Here is a 22,037-nt window from a genome sequence, read left to right as displayed (position 1 = left end):
AAGTCCACCGAGTGGAAACTGAACTAGAATCACCCCTTTAGGATGCATTCTAAGCCCCCACTCCCACCTGACCCCCCTATCTTCTTTCTTCCATAGCTATCTCAGCTTTTCGTTTAACCTAGAACATGAATATGAATCCAGGCTTGTTGAAGCTTACAAATGGGAAGGTACGTTTTTGTTTTTAATGCCGCACATTCAGAAGATAGTCAAAGTGTTTCTGAACAAGAAGGAATGAAAGACTATCTACTCTTAAGAAGTTATCCCAGCGAAAATTTTATGCACACAAATCAAGGGACAATGTTTCTTCAGAAACAGTAGGAACTCTATGAAATAGAGATTCTAGACCCAAGCTAAGTTAAATATGTTCCAGATATTGAAGTGATGTTTTCATTAGTAAACTCCAAAACTTAATGGAACATGCATTCTAACAAGTTAGACTAGCTAATTACTTTACCAAAATTTCATTTTAAACTAAGGCATTTAAAAAACAGATGCTTTGGCCATTTGCTTATTACACTATAAATATTAAACCAGAAATTATTTATAGACATGCTATACTCATGGCACTCTTCGCTATTAGATCTTTCTTTCAAATAGCAACTTCAGACATAATAAACACTCATCATCTTTTTGGTTTATTATTCTAGTTTGTAAGATTTTCCATTTTTAAAAATTGTATTTATTTACAACCTGCCTTGTTCCAAAAAAGATTCCAGGTGGAGTTTTCAATTAAGTTTGCAAAAAAGCATATCCTCCAAACTTTACAGTGTCAGGAGAAAAAGCTAAAAGCTTTTTATCATAACCTTTTAATTTTATCCTCTTGCTTGCGGGCATGCTGTTTAAGCAAAATGTTCTCATCATGCAGACGCAAAAATCTGTCTTCCAGTTCCTCACGACTGATACGTGACACTGCCTGGCGAGACCTCATTGTCCGTGTTGTTGAAGTTTCTGTAAAAATGCCAAGGTAATTAGTAGTGGGATTACTTAAAATAGTCTCTAAAAATTGTAACTGTTGATATTAATATAATCTCCGATGCACTCATCTCTTCTACTTTGTGACCCACAAATAAGATTGTTTTAGAAAATGTTATAGCATTGTTTATATCACCAATCAGACAGAACAATAATCTTTTCTATTAAAAGTTTACATGCAATACTAATGATTTGAGTAATAACAGTATCTATTCAAAATGGTATTTAAATAACCATTCTTTATGAATGTAAGATGGAACTCTGATTCAATAAGACCTTTCAACTTATATGTTCAATGTTGAAAAAAACAACTTAAAAGTCAGATTATCTAAAAGTTGTTTTTTTTTTTTTAACAGAGGTAAGAGTTTTAACAATAATTTGGTGAACATAAAATATTTTTCAGAGCTATGTATGGGTTCTGGGTTCTAGAAAATAAACTGTAAAATTTGCAAGTACAAACAACAAACCTTCACAAATCATTTATAACCTTTCTTATATATTTTTAAAGAACTTTCATACCTTTTAGCCTGTGTATATGATTTTTTACATATGCTTAAATTTAGTATTTTCCATGTCACTAATTTGCAATCATCATCCAAAAGAATCAACAAATGGACAAAGGTTAAAGCCCCTATGATGGGTTACTGAGGGCAAGAATTTAACTTAAGGTAGCGAATTCGAATAAACAGCTTTATACAATTAACATTTATTTGTATGTGAATACCTGGTACTCCACCAAAGATCTAAAGCAAAGCTAACGCATACTTTTTACGTTCAAAAATAAAACCTGTATAGTCAAATTTATCATTTTCAATGAACAATGCATTGACCACCTTTCTGTAGTAGTTCAAGGTTGCCAGTTGAATTGTTCTAATTAACAGTGGTAGCAAGACACCTTAGTGGAATATATTTTATAAAACAGCCGTCTTAATGACAAATGCAGTAGCATGACAGCAGAGCTGACACGTTGTATACACAAACAAAAACACAGCTCTACACTCTGAATTGTTCCTCAAAGCAGTGCTTCTCATTCTCAATTTGAAAGTGATATTTTAGCTCTAGGGTAACCGCTAAGTGATAAAAGGATAAAGGAAACCTTTAATGTATATTAATTTGATAAAACAAAGTCAGTATCACTTGGATAAACAAACTATTTTGAGATACTCTACTTGAAAGGCAAAAATTTTTAAATACGGCATTTCCTCCCCTATAAAATTTAAACATAAAGAAAAATTTTAATGGTGAATGTGATTTAAACCAGGCAATTCAGTTTTGGAGGCTTGATACTCTCTGTGTAGTTTCTACTCATGTGTGGAATTTTAAAAAGATGATTTATAACAATTCTTTATCAGAACAGAGGGGGATTTTACATTTTCTATGAGCTGTTGATAATTGATGCATGCAGTAAAATACCATATGTTGTTCTAAATTCTCCATGTTCCTGTTTAGTCCAATCAAGAGCTATATAGTTACTTAAATGGCTTCGTTTGTAAGGATATCAGAAATACTTTAAATTAAAAGAAAAGAAGTTACTGATCAAAGTTCATAACGATAATAAATAACAGCTGGCCATACCTTGTAACCCTCCCATTCCAGAGAGGTTTAGACCTATATCTTTCACAGGCAGGTCTCCTGCCGTCTCATCAGTGGGACGAGACATGACCTGTCTGTGGAGAAAAGAAAATTCAAATAAAATCCTTCCAACATATAATGTTAACTATGCAATGGAAAGAACCAAATAAAATGAATAAAGCATTATGATTCTAACAGACATCTATTGCCCACATGTGCTGCTTGAAGAAGGGGGAAAGCTTCTCTTTTAAAAGTAATACTACATTCAATCAGTGTTCCTTTCAACAATAAATTTCCTATAGTTTAAGTATATAGTTTCCTATAGTTTGCTTAAGAAATGAGGTAAGATTATCATTCTTCCTTCTTTTTTAATTTCTTGATCTGAACAAAAACAATTACCCCAAATTTAAGAAATACTTCTTCTCCATCCTACTCCCTTCTATCCCCCAAAGCAAGCAGGTATCTTGGAAAAAACCTAGTCGAAAAACCTGATTCAAATGCTTGTTCTATTGTTTACTAGCTAGTCAAGTCACCTAATCTCGCTGAGTTTCAGTTCCTTAATTTTTTTTTTTGAAAAAGTCATTTTACTTTTCATACACACACACACACACACACACACACACACACACACATTATTTTTTATTTTTAAAGATTTTATTTATTTGACAGACAGAGATCACAAGTAGGCAGAGAGCCAGGCAGAGAGAGGGGGAAGCAGGCTCCCCACTGAGCAGGGAGCTGTTGCGGGGCTCGATCCCAGGACCCCAAGATCATGACCTGAGCTGAAGGGCAGAGGCTTAACCCACTGAGCCACCCAGGCTCCCCTATATATATATATATTTTTTTTTAAAGTAAACTCTACCCCCAACACAAACTCTTGGACCCAAGATCAAAAGTCACGTGCTCTACTGAAAACTTAGCCAGCCAGTTGCCACATTTCCTTAACTTTAAAAATGGAGAAGAGGTATCTTATAGAGTTATTCTAAGAGTGAGATGGTAAATCAAAAGCAGTTAGCACATTTGCCTGGAATGTCAGTATTACTTGAATATTAATTTTTAACTTGGCGTACAAATGAGTGGGTAGGTCTCAGTTTTGTGAAAGATGTTTCATAAACTGACCAGCTGAATTTGTTTTTGTGCTGTTCTTTCTTTGTTGCCATGAGGCCTAGTCCCAGGGCTTCCTACCTCAACATACAAGCTGTCCAGTTAATTCTGGCATCTTTACAGTTTCTATTCTTCAGAGATGCACCTCAGTAACTCAGTTTTGTACGCGGATATAAATGGTCTATGCATATCTAAGATATGGAAAAAAAAAGAGTTTATATTTTATTTCAAACCACCCCAAGAGCCAAATGCAAACAAAATGAAGGTGCCCTAAGGCAGAGCTTCTCAATCTTTAGAATGTTGGGCCTGGAATGTAAAGTCCAAGAGAATACCCAGTTTGTCTTGTACACCTCTGTATGGTATTCTCAGAGGCCAACACAGAGCTTGGCACATAGCAGGCATTCGCTAAATAGTTGCTGAATGAATGGAATCCATGGAGCCTGAGGATGTGTAGACCCAAGAGATGGTTTTTAAGATCTTGTATGTATCTATGTATATATGCAATATCTTTAGAGAAAGGGCTCCTAACCTTTATTATAACTTGTCAAAGGTGGAGAATCACTGCATTCAGCTGTGGCATTAAACAACGAACAGACATATACTTGAGGGATCACTTTTTACTTCTTTTGGCAACACTGCTACAGGAATGATCAGTTTTAGGAACCAAATCATCAAGCAGTTTAAACACAAGACACTTGTGAAAATGGTAACTCCGCCATGATAGAGTTACAGTAGCTTTTATGATAATGGTAGTGGGATTAACATTTACTGAATGCTTACTAAAATGTGCCGGGGCTCTTCTAAGTGCTCCGTTAACGTGCATTAATCAAGTATCTCACAATATCCCTATGAGGTTGTTACTCAAATGATTCTTACCTTACAAATGAAAAAAAGAAACAAAAACAAAAACAAAAAAACCCAAGAGGCAGCTTTGGTAACTTGTCCAAGGTCACACATTTAAGTAGGGGTTGTCTGGTCATATTTTTGATTGTCTTGATTGGGAAGGTGGAAGGCAGTGTTACTGGCATCTAGAGGCCAGAGACGAAGTTAAATGTCCTGCAGTGCACAGGAACCTCAACAAAGAATTATGTGGCTCCAAATGTTAAGAGCGCTGAGATGAACAAACCCTGTGCAATGCTGTCACAGATCTTCGTCATCAACTAATGTTATCCCTCCTTGCTCACCATGCTCACTCAACACTCCTTTAGGTTCCTCAAAGCCATGGAACCCTCGCCTTGCTCAAAGCCTTCGCATCAGCTGGCTCCGCATCCTCTGGGGTTCAGCTCAAATGCCCCTTCCTCAGAGATGCTTTCCCTGATCACCCGCTGTCAGAGTACTCTTCCTCCCAAATTCATCACTATTTATTTCCGTCGTAGCAATCATCATTACCTAAAATTTCTTATCTGTTCACTAGCTCATTTCTACGTCGTCTCCACTAATAAGGTATAAGCATCTCGGGATGGGTATCAGTCCTATTCACAGCGGTAGGAAACAGTGTCTGGGGGCAAGGCAGGCACCGAGATTAATATTTACTTCACGATTAAATGAATACCTGGCATTGAGACTAACACGGTAAACAGGAACTCCGTGTTTATGTGGTTAATAGCCTATGGGGGTAACCAGACGATAAACAAATAATTGTAAATAATTAAGCAAACAATAGGCCATTCGGGAGGCTTAAGGGTCCACCAACCAACTCTTAAACCAGGGCTAATGAAAGAACTGGGTTTATGTGCCCTTCTACTTGAGGTACTTGGATAGGCACGGCAATGATCATCACTCTCATCACCTAGGGTTTCAGGGTAGGATGTAAAATTTCAAACCGGTGCTGGGCGTGGGGATAATGGGCGGGCTGTGATTCAGGCCTGGGTATGTGGTGTCTCGTGTCGGGCTGCTTTTCACGCGAGCAGAACTCTAAGGCCTTCTCTCGGACATAGGGCAGACCCCAGGACCCCGACCCGTGCTGCACGTAGAGGGTGGGCCACCTCCGCGCCCCTTGACTCCCCCGGAGTACTCACCGCCACTCTCTCCCCGCGACTAGCTACCGTTGCTATAGCGCCGACGGCGTGTTGGGCGCCTGGCGGAGAGGAGCACGGGAAAAACATGGCAGGCTCCGTTGCCTCCTGGGAAATGTAGTTTTGCTCCTGCTCTCACCCGCCCGCTCGCTGCGTAGATTTCGGCCCTGGGAAATTCTCTTGCCCCAAACCCCGAGGCGCTCTCGAGCTTCGCCGCCTTGCATCTTGGGAATGGTAGTTCTCGTGGATCTGACGGAGAACGGCGCTGGACGGGAGCAGGATGCCGAGAGAACTACAAGCAGGAGGCGGGGTCCAGGGAGAGGGATCTACGCGGCTAGCAGTGGCGAAGACGGCTGTAGCGGCAGCATGAAGCGGACCCCGACCGCCGAGGAACGAGAGCGCGAAGCTAAGGTATGTCGGCCTCTCGGCGGTCTGGGATCCTTCGTGTACTTGTAGCTAGGGGCCGGGAGCTGGAAGGGTTTGGTTGCATGGCCAGCGGACGCACAGTCTTAAGCCAAGGGATGACAGGGCCTTGTCAGTAAGGGAACCAGAGACATTGGGGGATACACATTCATGCTGGTCAGGATGCGGGCCTAGTCGTGTTGGATCTGCTCACCGGTGAGAGTCACGACACCCATTTCCTTTCCCGGCTTTTCTTGGTCTTTGTAGCTACCCTGATGCCTCAGTTTACCGGACTGTGATCATCACAGATGTTCTTTCTCTTAGTAATGGTTTCCTAGGACTGAGATTAGTTCAGATGAAGTATCTGTGCGGTCAGATGTGTTTATTGGGAACAGTTGTCTCAGTGGCTGCCTGTTGTGATCTGTGTCTTCAGCACAGAGGAGATGAATCTAACTACAATCCTGTTTTCCACCTTTGGAGTTTCGCTTCTGATAGTTGCTGTTGCATAGGTGGCAATAATAAGATCTACGGTGACTTCCTTTTTTTTTTTTTTTAAAGCATTTATTACATCTCAGGATCTATGTTAAGTTGGTAAAATTTATAGTATTTCATGTTGTTACCATAGCAGATAGATATTATGCAGATGGGGTAATAACAGTCCTGTTTTACAGCTGAAGACTTAAGGTTCAGAAGAATTGAGTGTTTTCCTTTCTCTCACTTCCCAAATCAAGTTCTGTTGGTTTGTTTACACATGTCTGTGACATGTCCATTTTTTCTGTCTCCACCACCTTGGACCAAGTTTCCATTATCTCTTTAATGGATGTTGCAATAGTCTCTGTATTGGTCCACTCTTATTCCTCACGCTAACAACTCCCTTGTCCTCTTTCTTCCACACAACCAGTCCCTTGCACACTATGGAGAGTGGTCTTTTCAAAGTGCAAATCTAATTATGTCCCCCCCTCCCCCGCCAACCACCTGTTTAAAAATCTTCCATGATGTTCTGTTGCTCTTCGGAGAAAGAGAAGACTTCACATGGCCTGCTATGTCTTGCATGGTTTGGACCCTGCGTGTTCCTACAGCCTCATGAGACATGACACTTTCCCTGCTCTCTACCCGTCAGCCACTTTGTCCTTCTTAAAAGGCCCTCTTTCCTGCTTTATCTGGTTACATAGCCTTTACCCGTGCTGCTGTATTGTCTACTCTATATTAGGCAAATATTAGAAGTAAGGACCAATGGGAACTAAAACAGACACAGTTCTTGCGCTTGTAGAATTTAGAATCGTGCAAGTGAGTTTGTCTTCGGGCAGGACTTCTGTGGATTTAAAATATAAAATCTGGGGGTGTCTTTGGGTGGGCACAGTTGGTTAAGCATCTGCCTTTAGCTCGGGTCATGGTGTTGGGGTCCTGGGATCGATCCCTGCATCAGGCTCTGTTCAGTTGTGAGTCTGCTTCTCCCTCTCCTTCTGTGATCTTGCTTGCTCTCACTCTCTCTCAAATAAATACATGAAATCTTAAAAAAATACATATACAAAATCTGTCCTATAATGACCCGAGTTATAACGAGGTTTCACCAGGGACCTGAAGTTTTCATGCTAGGGTCTGCCTGTGATATGGACAGTATATTAAAGACGGATTCAGAGAGGAGAGGATCCTTCTGAATTAGTCTACAACAGTGCTGAGAAAGAGATGAATGTCAGCCAATGGCATTGTGTATGTTTTAGCTTTATGTTTATGTTACTCATTCTGTTGATTTATTGAGCATTTATTATTTGCTAGACACTGGAATTATGACTTAAACTAAGATAGAATCCCTGTGCAAAGGAGCTTTTACTCTACTGCAACCTTACCTTTTGCCTGTGAGATAATGACTCATGTCATCACATTTATGGAGTGGAAACCAAGGCTTGAGGAAATCATGACTTGCCCAAGGCCACTTAGTTGCTGTGTGGAACTAGGACTCAGAACTAGGTCTTCTGACTTAAAGCTTTTTCCCACTTTCAACATGTGAAACACATTGAATTGGTAGAGCAAGTTATCTTCCTCTTTACTTTAAAGAATTCCTTTGATACTTATTTAAATTTGCATATGAACATGTTACTGGTTAGAACAAAGTATAGGCAATTAAGTTTTAAAGGTTAAACAGAAAATGGTCAGTTATTCATGAACTTTCTTATTTTCTAATTGACTTTATTGAGGAATAATTTATGTACAATAATTTGCACACATTTATAGTGTACAGTTTGACGAGTTGTGACAGGTGTATACACTTGTGACACCACCATCATAGTTGACATAGAGAACCTCTCAATCCCTTCTAGAAATTTCATCTTGATTTGCTGTCAGTGTCTCCCCGACCTTGGCTCCCAAGCAGCCATCAATAATGTTTTCTGTTACTGTAGACGAGTCTGTATTTTCTAGGATTTCATATAAATGGAAACAAACTGTGTGTACTGTTGAGTCTGTCTACTTCCACTCAGCATTTTTGAGATTTTTGAGATTCATTCATGTTGTCCTGTGTATCAGTAGTTCTTTCCTTTTTATTGCTAAGTGATGATTTACTGTATGGTTTTACCACATATTGTTAATTCATTCACCTGTTGCTGAAGTACATTTGGATTGTTTCTGGTTTGGGGCTGATTATGTAAAAAAGCTACTATGACCATTCACGTATAAGTCTTTGTCTTTGTTTCTCTCGGATAAGCACTCAGGAATCCAATTGCTCAGTTCTATGTAAGAAACTGCCAAAGTGATTCTGCCACTTGCATTAGTTTCCTAGGGCTGCCTGAGCAAGTTCCCATGAACTTGGTGTCTTAAAACAACAGACATTTATTCTCTCTTAGTTCTAAAGGTAAGTCTGGACGCAAGGGTTTCACAGGTCATGGTCTCTCTGCAGGCTCTAGGGGGAGAATCCTTCCTTGCTTCTTTTAGCTTCTGGTGACTTCTTGGTTTGGGCAGCAAACCAGTTGGCTTCTGTGTTCCCACGGCCACCTTCTCAGTGTTTTGTGTGTATGTGTCAAATTTCCCTCTCCTTTCTCTAGTAAAGACACTGGTCGTTATATTTAGGGCTTACCCTAAATCCAGGATGATCTTAATCTCAGGTTGCTCAGTGTAATTACATCTACAAAGACCCTTTTTCCAAATAAGATCACATTTACAACAACCATGGGTGAAGATTGGACATATCATCTCGGGGGATGTTATTCATACCCAGTACACCATTTTATATCTTCCGCAGCTGTGTATGAGAATTCTAGTTGTTCCATGTCCCCACTGATATTTAGTATTGTCAGTCTTTAAAATTTTAGCCATTCTAGTGGCTATGTAGTGGCATCTCCTCGTGGCTTTAATTTGCATCTCAGTGACGACTAATGAAGCTGAGTATTTTTTTTAAAAAGCTTTGGACGTATAACTTATGCACCATAAAACACACCTCTTTTAAGGGTACAATTCAGTGATTTCTGAAATATTCACAGAGTTGTGCAGTAATCACCATAATTTCATTTTGGAACATTTCCATCATCTCCCAAAGAAGATGTATATTCCTTTGTAGGTTATTCTCCATTCCACCTCTTGTCCCTAGGCAGCCACTTCTCCAAAGTTGCCTTTTCTGGAGATTTCATGTAAATGGAGTCAGACAATATGTTGATTTTTTGTGTTTATTATTAAATAGTATCGTATTCCAATGTATGAATATACCATCTTTTATTTAATCCATTCACCAATTGATGGATATATGGGTTTTTTATACTTTTTGGCTATTATTAAAAATGCTGCTGTGAACATTCATATTCTCCTTTTTGTATGGACACGTATTTTCCTTCCTCTTGGGTAGAGGCCGAGGAGTGGATTGCTGGTCATGTGGTAAATCTGTATTTAACCTTTTTTTTTTTTTTTTTTTTAAAGATTTTATTTATTTGACAGACAGAGATCACAAGTAGGCAGAGAGGCAGGCAGAGAGAGAGGGGGGATGCAGGCTCCCCACTGAGCAGAGCCGGATGTGGGGCTCGATGCTGGGCTCAATCCCAGGACCCTGAGGTCATGACCTGAGCCGAAGGCAGAGGCCTAACCCACTAGGCCACCCAGGCGCCCCTGTATTTAACATTTTAAGAGACTGCTGTACTGTTTCTTTGGTCTGAAGGTTTGAGTCCTTCCCAGATTTTTCTGTTGAAACCCTAATCCCCAAGGTCATGGTATTGGGAGGTAGGCCTTTTGGAAGTGATTAGGTGTTTAGGAATGGGATTAGGGCCTTTATGAAAAAGGCCTGAGAGAGCTCCTCATCTCTTCTGCATCTCTTATGCGAGGACACAGAAGTTTGGAGTCTTCAGCGTGGAAGAGAATCCTCCCTAGAACCCGACCATGCTGGTACCAATTTCTTGGACTTCCAGCCTCCAAAACTATGAGCAACACATTTCTGCTGTTTATAAGCCACGTAGTCTGTGGTATTTTGTTAGAGTATCCCGAATGGACTAAGACATTGTTTTCCAGTGTGGATGCACCATTTTGTTTCCACCAGCAATGCTTGAGGGTTCCAATTTCTTTCTTTCTTTCTTTCTTTCTTTCTTTCTTTCTTTCTTTCTTTCTTTTTTTTTAAGATTTTATTTATTTATTTGACACAGAGACAGAGATCACAAGTAGACAGAAAGGCAGGCCGAGGAGCGGTGGGGTGGTGGGAAGCAGGCTCCTTGCTGAGCTCCTTGCTGATGTGGGGCTGGATCCCAGGATCCTGAGATCATGACCTGAGTGAGCCGACGGCAGAGGCTTACCCCAGGCTCCTTGCTGAGCTCCTTGCTGATGTGGGGCTGGATCCCAGGATCCTGAGATCATGAACTGAGCCGAAGGCAGAGGCTTAACCCACTGAGCCACCCAGGCGCCCCAGGGTTTCAATTTCTTCACATACGTGTCATCTTTTGTTACTATCTTTTAGATTTTAGCCATCTTCGACGGTGTGAAGTATATCTCATAGTGGCTTAAAAAATTTTTTTTTAAAGATTTTATTTATTTGGGATAAAGTGAGTATGTGAGAGAGAGCATGAGCGGGGAGAGAGCGGGAGGGCTGAGGGAGAGGGAGAAGTAGGCTGCCTGCTGAGCAGAGAGCCAGACACTGAGCTCCATCTCAGGACCCTGGGATCATGACCAGAGCAGAAGGCAGGTGCTTAACCAACCCAGGGGGCGCTCCTTGTGGCTTTGATTTTTATTTCCCTAACGTGTAATGATGGTGAGTTTGTCTTGTGTTTATTGACCATGTATCTATTTGTTTTTGTGAGGTGTCTGTACAAATCTTCAGCCCATCTTTTGAGCTGGTTTTCTTCTTAATAGTAAGTGTTATGAGTTGTTTGTATTTTCTAAGTGTCAGTTCTTTGTCGATGGTATGTACTGTGAACATAGTTTTCCAGTCTTTTAGTTTGCTAAATGGTTTTTTGAAGAGCAAAAGTACTTAATTTTGATAAAGGTCTAATTTATTGATATTGCTTTTTATGATTAATGCTTTTTGTGTTCTATCTGTGAAATCGTTACCTATCCCAAGGTCACAAAGATTTCTTGTTTGCTTTTTAAATTAAACTCGATCATCCCCATAATGGGTAAATATTACTTTTGGTTTTTCTTTTCTCTTTGAAATAACTTAGATTGTGTTTTTTTTTTTCTTGTGATTGCTTAGGCTGTAGATTTTTATACAGCGTCCAAGTCCGGTGGGTGAATGCAAAGGCTGAACTAAATATTATCTAGCTTTTCCAGATCACGTTTATTTAATCTGTGTTAAAGCCTAGGAATGCACCAAAGCATATGCATATTCATGCATTTTTAAAATGAGTTTTTCTTGTAAGACATGCAGTAGCATGGTCCCGATCAGTATTTGGTGGCCCCAGTGGGAACCATGGCCTTTAAAATTTCCTTGCCGTTGGGATGGATGGTTGGCAGCCCATGCTTCAGTTTCTCCAGCCAGAAAATGGCGTCAAGCGAGGCTTCTAGTGTGCATTCCTGTGAGGATCCAGCATGATGAGGTTTGGCCCCTACCAGGGACACAGTATTTATAGCTTGGAATGAGTGCTGTTGTCCGAAGGGCCCTCTACTGATACAGGGTTGCCCCCATGTTTTTGCTTTTCACAGATGACCTCGTTTGTTGTTTGAAAATAATTTAAAATTCATAGAAGAGCAGCAAGAGTAGCACAGAGAGCCCTCACAGGCCTACTATGCAGGTGCACAACTTGTTAACACATTGCCACATTTGTTTTTTTGCTTTCTCTCTTCCTATATATCCAAACATGAACCATTATTATTATTACTATTGTTTTTAGAGATTTTATTTATTTGAGAGCGAGTGAGCATGAACCAGGAAGTGGCAGAGGGAGAGGGAGAAACAAGCTCCCCACAGAGCAAAGAGCCCCCGATGCGGGGGCTCGATCCCAGGACCCTGGGGTCATGACCTGAGCTGAAGGCAGAGGCTAAACTCACTGAGCCACCCAGGCGCCCCTATTATTTTTTCAATGAACCATTACAGAGGAAGTTGGAGACACCTTAATGTTCTTTTACTCCTGAATACTTCAGTATTTATTTCCTAAGAACAAGGACACTTTGTTGTATAGAAACACAGTCAGTTGTCATGTTCAAAAAATTAACATTGATAAAATACTCTTATTCCCAAGTCCATATGTAAATTTTGCTAATTGTCCTAAGGATATCTTTTATAGCTTTTTTCTCCCCCCCTTAGCCCAGGTTCAATTCTAGGACCACACATCACCTGTAATTGTCATGTGTTTGATATCTTTTAACCTCCTTTAATCTGGTCTACTTAATTTGGTTCCTTATGCTTTCTTTCATGACATTGACATTTGGGATGAATAAGGCATTGTTGACATTTGGGATGAGTATAGGCTGTTTGTTTTGTATGCTCTCCCAGTATTCTTATTTGTCTTGATACTTCCTGATGAGAAGAATCACATTATGCATTCCTGGCATGTATATTTTTGCAGAAACACGGGGCTAGATTAGAGATCACACATTTACAACTCACATATTCGTTCTGCCTGTAGATGTGTTTTCCTTGGCCCAAACTATGTTTGAGAGTTTTCTGAATTATTTTCTGATACAGAGTGGAGATAAAAATCTGTCTAGCTTTCTGGTAAAATGAGACTCTGGCAACACTGGGCTTGTCCTGCACTCACTGGAGCCGAAGAGTGGCTGCCCCTTGAGAGGGGGAAATGGACTTTCCATTTGCCACTCTCCAGCTTTGCCCCTTAGTAGGTCAGAGTATGGGGCTTGTGAGCTAGTGCCTTGCATTCAAGTCCTGCTCCGTCAGTGTTTGGGGCAAGCGGCTTCATTGCCCTGAACCTTATGTTCTTCACCTATAAAATTGTGATATTTAGGCTCATTTGAGGATTAAGTGAAATATATGGAAAGCATCTAGAACATTCGTGGCCCATATTAAAAATAAAAGTAGTTGTTACCACCATCATGTCATTGGCACCAAAGTTACCACCTATCTGATCCCTGTAGATATTTTAGGCTATGTTCAGGATATTCCTTTGGTACATGGACATCAGCTGTCCAACTGGACAGATTTTCTCAACTCGGGGTTCTACTGACTTCTGTGCATCCTAAATGGTATAAACTATGTTCTGCTCTTGGGAGAACTGAGAAAATAGTCATTCAAACCATTTTGAATGACTATTCATTCAGTGGTTCAGTGGTTTGAATGCCTATTTTCTGTGTTCTGTGGTTCAGATCAGAAATCTGGTTAAGTGCCAGGTAGCATACAGGGGACTAGGGGCAGGCGGAAAAATATGGCAGATTTAGTTCCTTGGAACTGACTGCCTTTCCATGAAAGGAAACAGTAGAGTGGTAAGTTTTATCATGGAGCAAGGAGCGTGTACGGTCCTATGGACGTCATTGGAATTCCTTCCAAGATTGTTTAACCTCATCTTGGGGTCATGGAATTCCCAAGATATGGGGCAGGGCATGGTCATCTGAGCAAAGGCTACCCGGCTCTTCTGGCCTCCGGACAAGCTGGCAACAGGGCGCACAGCCAGTTCTCCAGAGATGCCATACCGGCCGAGCTGGTGACGATACTCCTCCTCAGGCCGCCCGGGAAACCTGCGGCCCAGCAGTTCCACTGCGCTGACATTCAGGTCCAGCTGCTCCACATGGTGCTGGCTGAAGTAGCCAATCTTCAGATTCCTGTGAGCATGTCTGATGCCCCGAACAGGTGCCAGGTCCCCCATGAGCAGCTTCAGCATGGTAGACTTCCCAGGATGTATCCTTATGAGAGACCTGAGACTCCTTTAGAAGTTGTTCAGAAATATTAGACCTGTTCTTTTTCCTAATTCCAGTTTGGTTAATACAGTGTTATATTAGTTTCAGGTGTGCAGTGTAGTAATTCAGTAATTCTTTTTTTTTTTTAAGATTTTATTTATTTATAGGCAGAGAAGCAGGCAGAGAGAGGAGGAGGAAGCAGGCTCCCTCTGAGCCGAGAGCTTGATTTTTAGGACTCTGGGATCATGACCTGAGCCGAAGGCAGAGGCTTTAACCCACTGAGCCACCCAGGTGCCCTGTAATTCAGTAATTCTGTATATTATGGTAAATGTGCTCTTAATCCCCTTTACCTGTTTTACCCCCCCACCCCCAACTTCCCCTCTGGTAACCATCTGTTTGTTCTCGGTACTTCAGAGTCTGTTTTATGGTTTGTCTGTTTTTTTTCCTTTGTTTTGTTAAATTCCACACATGAGTGAAATTATACAGTATTTTTTTTTTCCGACTGACTTGTGTTTTGCTTAGCATTACACTCTCTAGCTCATCCATGTTGTTGCAAATGGCAAGATTTTGCTCTTTTTACTGGCTGAATAACATTCCATTGTATAGCTACACCACATCTTTTTTTTTTTTTTTTTTTTTTTTTTTGAGTAACCTCCATGCCGGGCTTGAACTTGTGACCTGGAGATTAAGAATTTCATGCTATTCTGACTGAGCCAGCCAAGTGCTCCTCTACCACATCTTCTTTATCCATTTATCTGTGGGCACTTGGGCTGTTTCCATAGTTTGGCTATTGATGGTGCTGTAAATACCGTGTAAACATGTATTTACATGTATGTACATGTAAACATGTACATACATGGTGCATATATCCCTTTGAATTAGTGTTTTTGTATTTTTTGGGTAACTGTCCAGTAGTGCGATTACTGGCTCATAGGATAGTTCTAATTTTAATTTTTTGAGGAATCTCCATATTGCTTTCCATAGTGGCTGTACCAGCTTGTATTCCCACCAGCAGTGCAAGAGGGTTCTTTTTTTCCCCACATTCTTGTCAACACTTGTTTCTTGTGTTGTTGATTTTAGCCATTCTGGCAGGTGTGAGGTAATATCTCATTGTAGTTTTGCTTTGCGTTTCCCTGATGATCAGTGATGTCGAACATCTTTTCATGTGTCTGTTGGCCATCTGGATGTCTTCTTTGGAGAAACGTCTGTCATATCTTCCGCCCATTTTTTAATTGGATTATTTGTTTTTTGGGTGTCGAGTTTTAAAAGTTTTTTATGTATATTGGGTACTAACCCTTTAGTGGTTATGTTATTTGTAGACATCTTCTTCCATTCAGTAGGTTGTCTTTTAGTTTTTAGGGTTTTTTTTCTCCAAAGGTTTTATTTACTTATTAAATTTGCCAGAGAGAGCGAGAGAGTGTGAAAGGACAACCAGGGAGAGCAGCAGGCAGAGGGAGAAGCAGGTTCTCTGCTGAGCAAGGAGCCCAATGCAGGACTCATCCCAGGACCTGAGCAGAGTCAGATGCTTAACACACTGAGCCACCCTGATGTCCTGGCTATCTTTTAGTTCCTTCGATTGTTTCCATTGCTGTGCAGAAGCTTTTTTTCTTGATGTAGTCCCAATAGTTTATGTTTGCTTTTATTTCCCTTGCCTCAGGAGACACATCTAAAAGGAAGTTGTTATGACCCTGTCAAAGAGATTACTGCCTATGCTCTCTTCTAGGATTATTATGGTTTCAGGTCTCACATTTAGGTCTTTAATCCCTTTTGAATTTAATTTTGTGTTTGGTGTAAGAAAGTGGTCCAGTTCATTCTTTTGCATGTTGCCGTCCAGTTTTCCCAACACCATTTGTTGAAGAGTCTGTCTTTTTTCTCGTTGCATTATCTTGCCTCCTTCGTCAAAGATTAATTTACCATATAATCGTGGGTTTATTTCTGGGCTCTCTATTCTGTTCCATTGATCTATATGTCTGTTTTTGTGGCAGTGCCATAGTGTTTTTGGTAAGTACAGCTTTGCAGTATGACTTTGAAATCTGGAATTGTGATAAGTCCAGCTTTTTCTTTTTCAAGAGTGCTTTGAGGGGCACCTGAGGGGCCCCCAAGTGGCAGAGTTGGTTGAGTGTCCAGTTCTTGGTTTTGGCTCTGGTTGGGGTCTCAGGCTTCTGAGATCAAGCCCCATATTGGGCTCCGTGCTCAGTGCACAGTCTCCTTGGGATTCTCCCTCCCTCTGCCCTTCCCTTTCTCCCAAATAAATGAATAAATCTTAGAAAAAAATTGCTTTGGCTATTTGGAGGTTTTTTTTTTTTTTCCTGTTTGTTTCCATAAAAATTTTAGGATTCTTTGTTCTAGTTATGTGAAAAATGCTGTTGTTACTTTGGTAGGGTGTTAGAACCATTCTTTAGTCAGGGAGCGAAAAGATGTAGATGTTGAAATCCAAGCTAGTTTCAAGGGTTCTTATGTGGTCTTGGGTAAGATCATCTTTTTAAAAAAATACTGAAAATGGAACAGTTTAGATTTGTTACTGAGACGATTATATGCATTTAGTAGGAACATAATAATTTTAAGTAATGTACATTTGTATCAGTGAAGGAATATATCCAGAATAAACTTGTTGTTTCAAATAAATATCATTAAAAAAGTCTGTTTTTGGTGGCAGTTGTCTTACTATCATTTAATAAGATATACCTTAAGTTATATGGTCTAATGAGATGTAAATATAATAACTGAATAAAAGAAAGTTTGTTGTTTATGTATGTACTTATTAGGTCTTTTTACTTAGATTTATTTATTTATTTATTTATTTTCCAGTTCAGCGTTGGTTTATCTTGCCAGTCTATGAGTTGCTAACTTAAGAAACCAAATGTAGAACATTTTTGATAGAGGCCAATGACCGGGGGACTTAAAAAATTAAAACTTCTCCTGGCAGAATCTACCCTGTGATTTTTTTTTTCTACAAAAGTCTTTATTTTTTTGCTTGCTCTCTCTTCCAGTGTGTGGGTCAACTTTCAATCACTGTTTTGTAGTTTTGATTGCCTTCTTTGGATAGAAGGGTTCGCTTATTTGTGCATGGCTTCCGAACCACTTTGTATACCTTTCTTGGAAAGTCAACTAGCTAAATCATTGAGTCACTGTGAATTCATATTACTTTGTATTATTTCCAGGTCTGTTTCTTAACCATATCAGCGTTGGTTTTGAAGACTAAATTTGCCATTTGAGAAAAGTCTTAGACACTTTAAACAACCATTAGCTTCTTTGAAGACAGCACTGGTGTGTGATTCATCCTTCTGTCTCTTCTGTATACCCTACCAGAGGGTCTTACACACAGGAGACATTCGTAGGTATCTGTTAAAGAAAGATTGAATGGTTGAGAGCCTCCAGTGTCTGATCCGGGTTATGTGCGACCCTTAACAATGATCATTTTGGCTCGCTGGCTGCCAATTGGATTTCACTGGGGCTAAGTTTGGCAGTGTGGTTTTTGGTGTTTACACTGATGCCTCAGGAAACTAGAGACCCTGTCTGGTTAGTTTTGTTATTTCCCCATTCTATCCCTGGCACTTAACATAGTAAGTATTCCATACATATTCATCGAATGAATGAATGAATTCCCCAAAGCATCACCTGTTGTTGGTCATTAGGCTTTTCATCAGTGAGACCTGAAACAGAACCTGAAAGAAATAATGGAAAAGGGTTAAATACTTTATGAATTTTAAATTACTTGACATAAGTGTAGATACAGGTATTAATTTTGAGAAACAGGATTATTTTCAGCACATGCTTAGCAACTGCCCCCAATGGTTTTCTAGTGCTCGCTTTCAAATTTAAGATGCTAGTTTACCCTCGAGGGTTAGTATGTTTTCAAGTTGTTAGTATATTAGGGTAGATTTCTTGATAAAGTTATATTTAAAGTGTGACTTTCTAACCTCTAGGAGACAAGAACTTTATAGTTGAGATGGTACTTTTGGAACTTTAAAGAAAGTTACAGTTCAGAGGTGGATTTAAAGTTCTGCTAACCACATTCACTTGACCTTCTGTTATGCACTGGTCTTGTATTATTTTACAAATCTGTCTCACCAGTGGATTTTTTCAGTGCAAGCCTGGAGGAATCTTGGGGCTGTTGAGTTGGATCAGGAAATGTTCAGGAGATGAAGACTTGCATTGGTAGGAGCTTGTTTCCAAACCTTTGTCCTTGGCATCGTGTTTGTCTGCAAAGCCAGTGCTTGTTTGAAAGCTGACCCTTGACTAGGTGCTATAGGCTTGCATTTCTATTTATGCTACGAGCATCTGTCCTGTTGTCACGCACATCATTTATTTGCTCTGTAGTTTTGGAAAGGGCACGCTTGCAAAGTAACCATGCCTGCCTTGCTATTAAAGAACGGCCATATGGCTAAGTGACAGTCGAGACCTTTACGGGTGGTAGGAACCAAGTAGAAAACTCAGTCTGAAGGACCACATTCTGTTACATCTGGTCTGAGGTGGTGTGTTGTCAGGGCATGGGTGTTTTCATAATCGTTGGCGTTCAGAAAATTCTGCGCTCTGATTTCTGCACGAGTCCTGAGTGCCCTTTGGCACCTTCATTTAGTGACTGGAGCATTCAAGGCTGAGCCTCAAGGGCCATCATTTCTCTAATAATCATATAAAATGGGCTGATGTGGCCACCTTAACTCACGCTGCTGAATTGGACGTGATTAAAGTCTCAAAGCTGTATAAATATGGATTTTCTGTTTCTATGCACAGCAGTCCATTATCTCAGTGTTTTCCAGTTGGCCATTTTTTTTGGAAGACAGAAAATGGAACATTTTGTGGATGACCCCCCCCCCACACCAGACCCCTCACCATCAGCACGAACATTCTGGTCCTGTTTTGTTTTGTTTTTGCTTGAGAATAGTACCGGACAAACGAATGCAAACATTCCCTAGCCTGTTGTCCTGTCAATTTTGTTATTTAGGTAAATAGTGTGCAATTTATTATTTTTTTAAATTAAAAATTTAAAAAAAATTCTTTTGGTGGTTTGTTTTTGCAGACTCAGCAGCCAAGGTGCTGCCAAGCCCTTTTTGCTCTAGTCACATAATTGACTGCTAGCACTATTAATGAGACAATAATTGGGAAATCGGAGTCATTGTTCTCCTAAAACCTCATCCTGGCCGTGGAAGCAGCCAGGCAGGGGCGGTTGCATATGCAGACGGCAGGGAGGAAAGGATGAGTGGCCGGTGTGCCCAGCTTTTAAATTCATCAGACCCCTGCTGCTTAAATTGCCCCAGCTGTTAATGCTGGAACCATTACAGTAATGGACTCAGCAAATGAAGGAGAACGAAGACACGCACACTTTATTACCAGAGGGGCAATTTTCTCTTCATCTGTAATAGCAGCAGTGCCTCGTATTGATCAGACCATCAAGATACTAATCCTCTGTAAAATTACTTGTTATAACTGAAAATGTGTTAATCCAAATCAGTCTGTGTCCTGACTGTCTACTTACTATTGAATACAGACTATTAGATGGTTTATTTTTCATGATTTAAAGCCCTTGCCCTGGAAATGGTTGGCGTTTCCCTCGCAACACTGAGTGCTTAATCTTAGCTATAGCCCAGGGTTGTCTTTTTGTTTTAAACAGAACATCACCCACTTAATTAAGGAGTGAGTGTGTGTCTTGCTGTCTGAGTTATGCTGGTGTTTTATGTTCCTCTGGATTTATTAAGCATCTTGTTTTACATTCGGTCTGCGGTTTGTGCTGTAAATAAAAATAGGCCCATCTTGCACATATCAGAAATTTGCAGGTAGCAAATGTCAATAAGTACCAGGGACGGAAGGTTCTTTGATTTATATTTCAGGCCCCACGTTGTGCTTTGTCGATTGAACCCATAGGCAAGATGCATCCTGGTGTCTTCTGTGTAGCAGATGTGTTTTTGCATCGTTGTCCGAGAAAGTTTATGGTTATTTCTGCATCCTTGGTTCAGGAGATTGCTTTTTAGACAATGAGGCAGATCTCCTCCTCCTCCTTGTGTTTTGTGAAATGACTGCAGCTAGGAACTGTTAGAAGAAGACCTGTTCAAAACGGAGTTCTGCCTTCCCTAACGGTTGGGATTATAGGAATTACTCCCTACAATTCCCATCTTTTGCCAGTATAGCTGCTGCCTACTTTCTGTGTCTATCTGTGTACAGACTCACATCCCCTCTAGACGATGGTTGTATATATTCTCCCATATTGTCACTGCTCAGAGCATTTATTTGTAAGGCATTCTCCAAAGATACTTAATTAGTACTCCTTGTGTGACAGGAATTGCGTTAGAGGCTGGAGATTCAAGGATGAATAAGATACAATTTTTGTCTTTGAGGACCTCTGCTCAGTAGGTCCATAGGCGTATGAATAGCAAATGGTGGAATTCACTTGTGACTGTAGTTCCTGGGAGCGGATACCAGTTATGGGTGTAATAGTAAAATCAGCCTCATCGATTTTTTTTGTTTTTTTTTTTTTTGGAGGTGTTACCCAAAGCAGAACTTTGCAGCTTCATCACACTTTAATTTAAGACTTGCATCTGAATGATTCCTAGCTGTTGGGAAGAAATCTCTTCTTTTCTCCCTGGAGCCTTGTTTACTGCCCCCTGGAGACAGTCAAAGGAAGGATTTCCAAAACTGGTTTGATCAGTGACCACATTTTTGGATATGTGTACTTTCCCGTGGAGACTGCTTTAAAAGGGGATAGTGCTCATTCAATTGTTTATGTTCCGACATCTATATTAGAAATCAGTCTTGTTGCTTTAGAGTATAGTTTATCAGTAGCCTGTTGTGGTTAAGAGTATGGATTTTTGGACCCAGTCGGCCCTGTTACCCCTTAGCTTCTGTACTTACTAGCAGAGCAGTCTTGGGCAAGTCACCTCATCTCTTTCAGCCTCAACTTCATCTGTAAAATGGGGATAATAATAATTGTCAGGATTAAGTGATTTAACATATGTATTTAAAATAGAGTTGGGCATATATAAGTGTTTTATAAGCAGTAGCTGTTACTAGTACCAGACGTGTGATTGTAGGTAATGAAATTATTTTTAACATGCAGCTAATGAAAGATAGCTTTGAAAATGTATGACCACAATATGTATGGCGTATAAGATAATTGAGCATTTATTATTTAAAATATTTTTTTCCTGAAAAGTGATTGTTATATTAGAAAGATTTGAAAATACAGAAAAATAACAAGAAGGGGGGGAAAACCTTTAATTTTTCAGAGATAACCACTGTATTTGTATGTTGGTATATTAAAGTACTGTATTATTATTGTGACTATTATGTGTATAAAATATTTTTATGAGCCCAGTTTTATCTGAAATATATTAATGATATGTATTTATATAAGGTATTTTAAACAGAGCTGTACAGTATTTCATCATATGGATTTTTATTATCTAGTATTTAATCTTATGGCTTTTTTTCCCTGCTATTATAAATTATCTTTCAGTGACACAAATCTTTGTGTGAACCTCTAGTAGTTTCCACAGGATAAATTGTCAGGTTAACATTTATAAAGAGTTTTGGTTTGCATTGTCAAATTACCACCCAGCGAGGGAATGCCAGTTTCTACTATAATAAGCAATGCCTAAGAATATGTATTTATTACATCCTTGCCTTTTATTTTTAAATTTTTGTTATTCACAAGTTTTTCATCCTTTAGGGAAACCTTTTCCCACCTAACTATCAGATTAGTCACTTGTATGTCCTAGTTATATTGTGTTT

The 22,037-nt window shown here is 39.9% G+C and overlaps 2 protein-coding genes across 9 annotated transcripts in view; one reads left to right on the top strand and one right to left on the bottom strand.

Moving 5' to 3' along the window:
* Positions 1-5,856, bottom strand: part of RPGRIP1L (RPGRIP1 like) — a 123,316-nt gene extending 117,460 nt beyond the window's left edge. Inside the window, exons 1-4 of one of the 3 annotated variants that reach the window (XM_082712123.1) lie at positions 5,667-5,856; positions 3,730-3,839; positions 2,548-2,639; positions 804-948 (exon numbers count right to left, since the gene is read on the bottom strand). In XM_082712123.1, the coding sequence (XP_082568249.1) occupies positions 804-948; positions 2,548-2,639; positions 3,730-3,737 (245 nt within the window). In that variant the 5' untranslated portion in view covers positions 3,738-3,839; positions 5,667-5,856. Of the gene's footprint in view, positions 1-612; positions 949-2,547; positions 2,640-3,729; positions 3,840-5,666 lie in introns of those variants that run through there. The other 2 variants (XM_082712124.1, XM_082712125.1) reach the window with 2 other exon arrangements.
* A 55-nt stretch (positions 5,857-5,911) lies between these two features.
* FTO (FTO alpha-ketoglutarate dependent dioxygenase) overlaps positions 5,912-22,037 on the top strand; it is a 374,055-nt gene continuing 357,929 nt past the window's right edge. For 2 of the 6 annotated variants that reach the window (XM_082712136.1, XM_082712135.1), the window contains exon 1: positions 5,989-6,074. Coding sequence is in view for 2 of the 6 variants with exons in the window: in XM_082712132.1 (XP_082568258.1) it covers positions 6,030-6,074 (45 nt within the window). In the remaining 4 variants the exon portion in view is untranslated. Of the gene's footprint in view, positions 6,075-22,037 lie in introns of all 6 variants that reach the window. The other 4 variants (XM_082712134.1, XM_082712133.1, XM_082712132.1 and 1 more) reach the window with 3 other exon arrangements.

This window comes from Mustela nivalis (assembly GCF_964662115.1).
Source record: "Mustela nivalis genome assembly, chromosome: 18".
Classification (NCBI taxonomy): Eukaryota; Metazoa; Chordata; class Mammalia; order Carnivora; family Mustelidae; genus Mustela; species Mustela nivalis.
The sequence above is the reverse complement of the archived record's forward strand: the minus strand, read 5'-3'. Positions and strand labels throughout refer to the sequence as shown.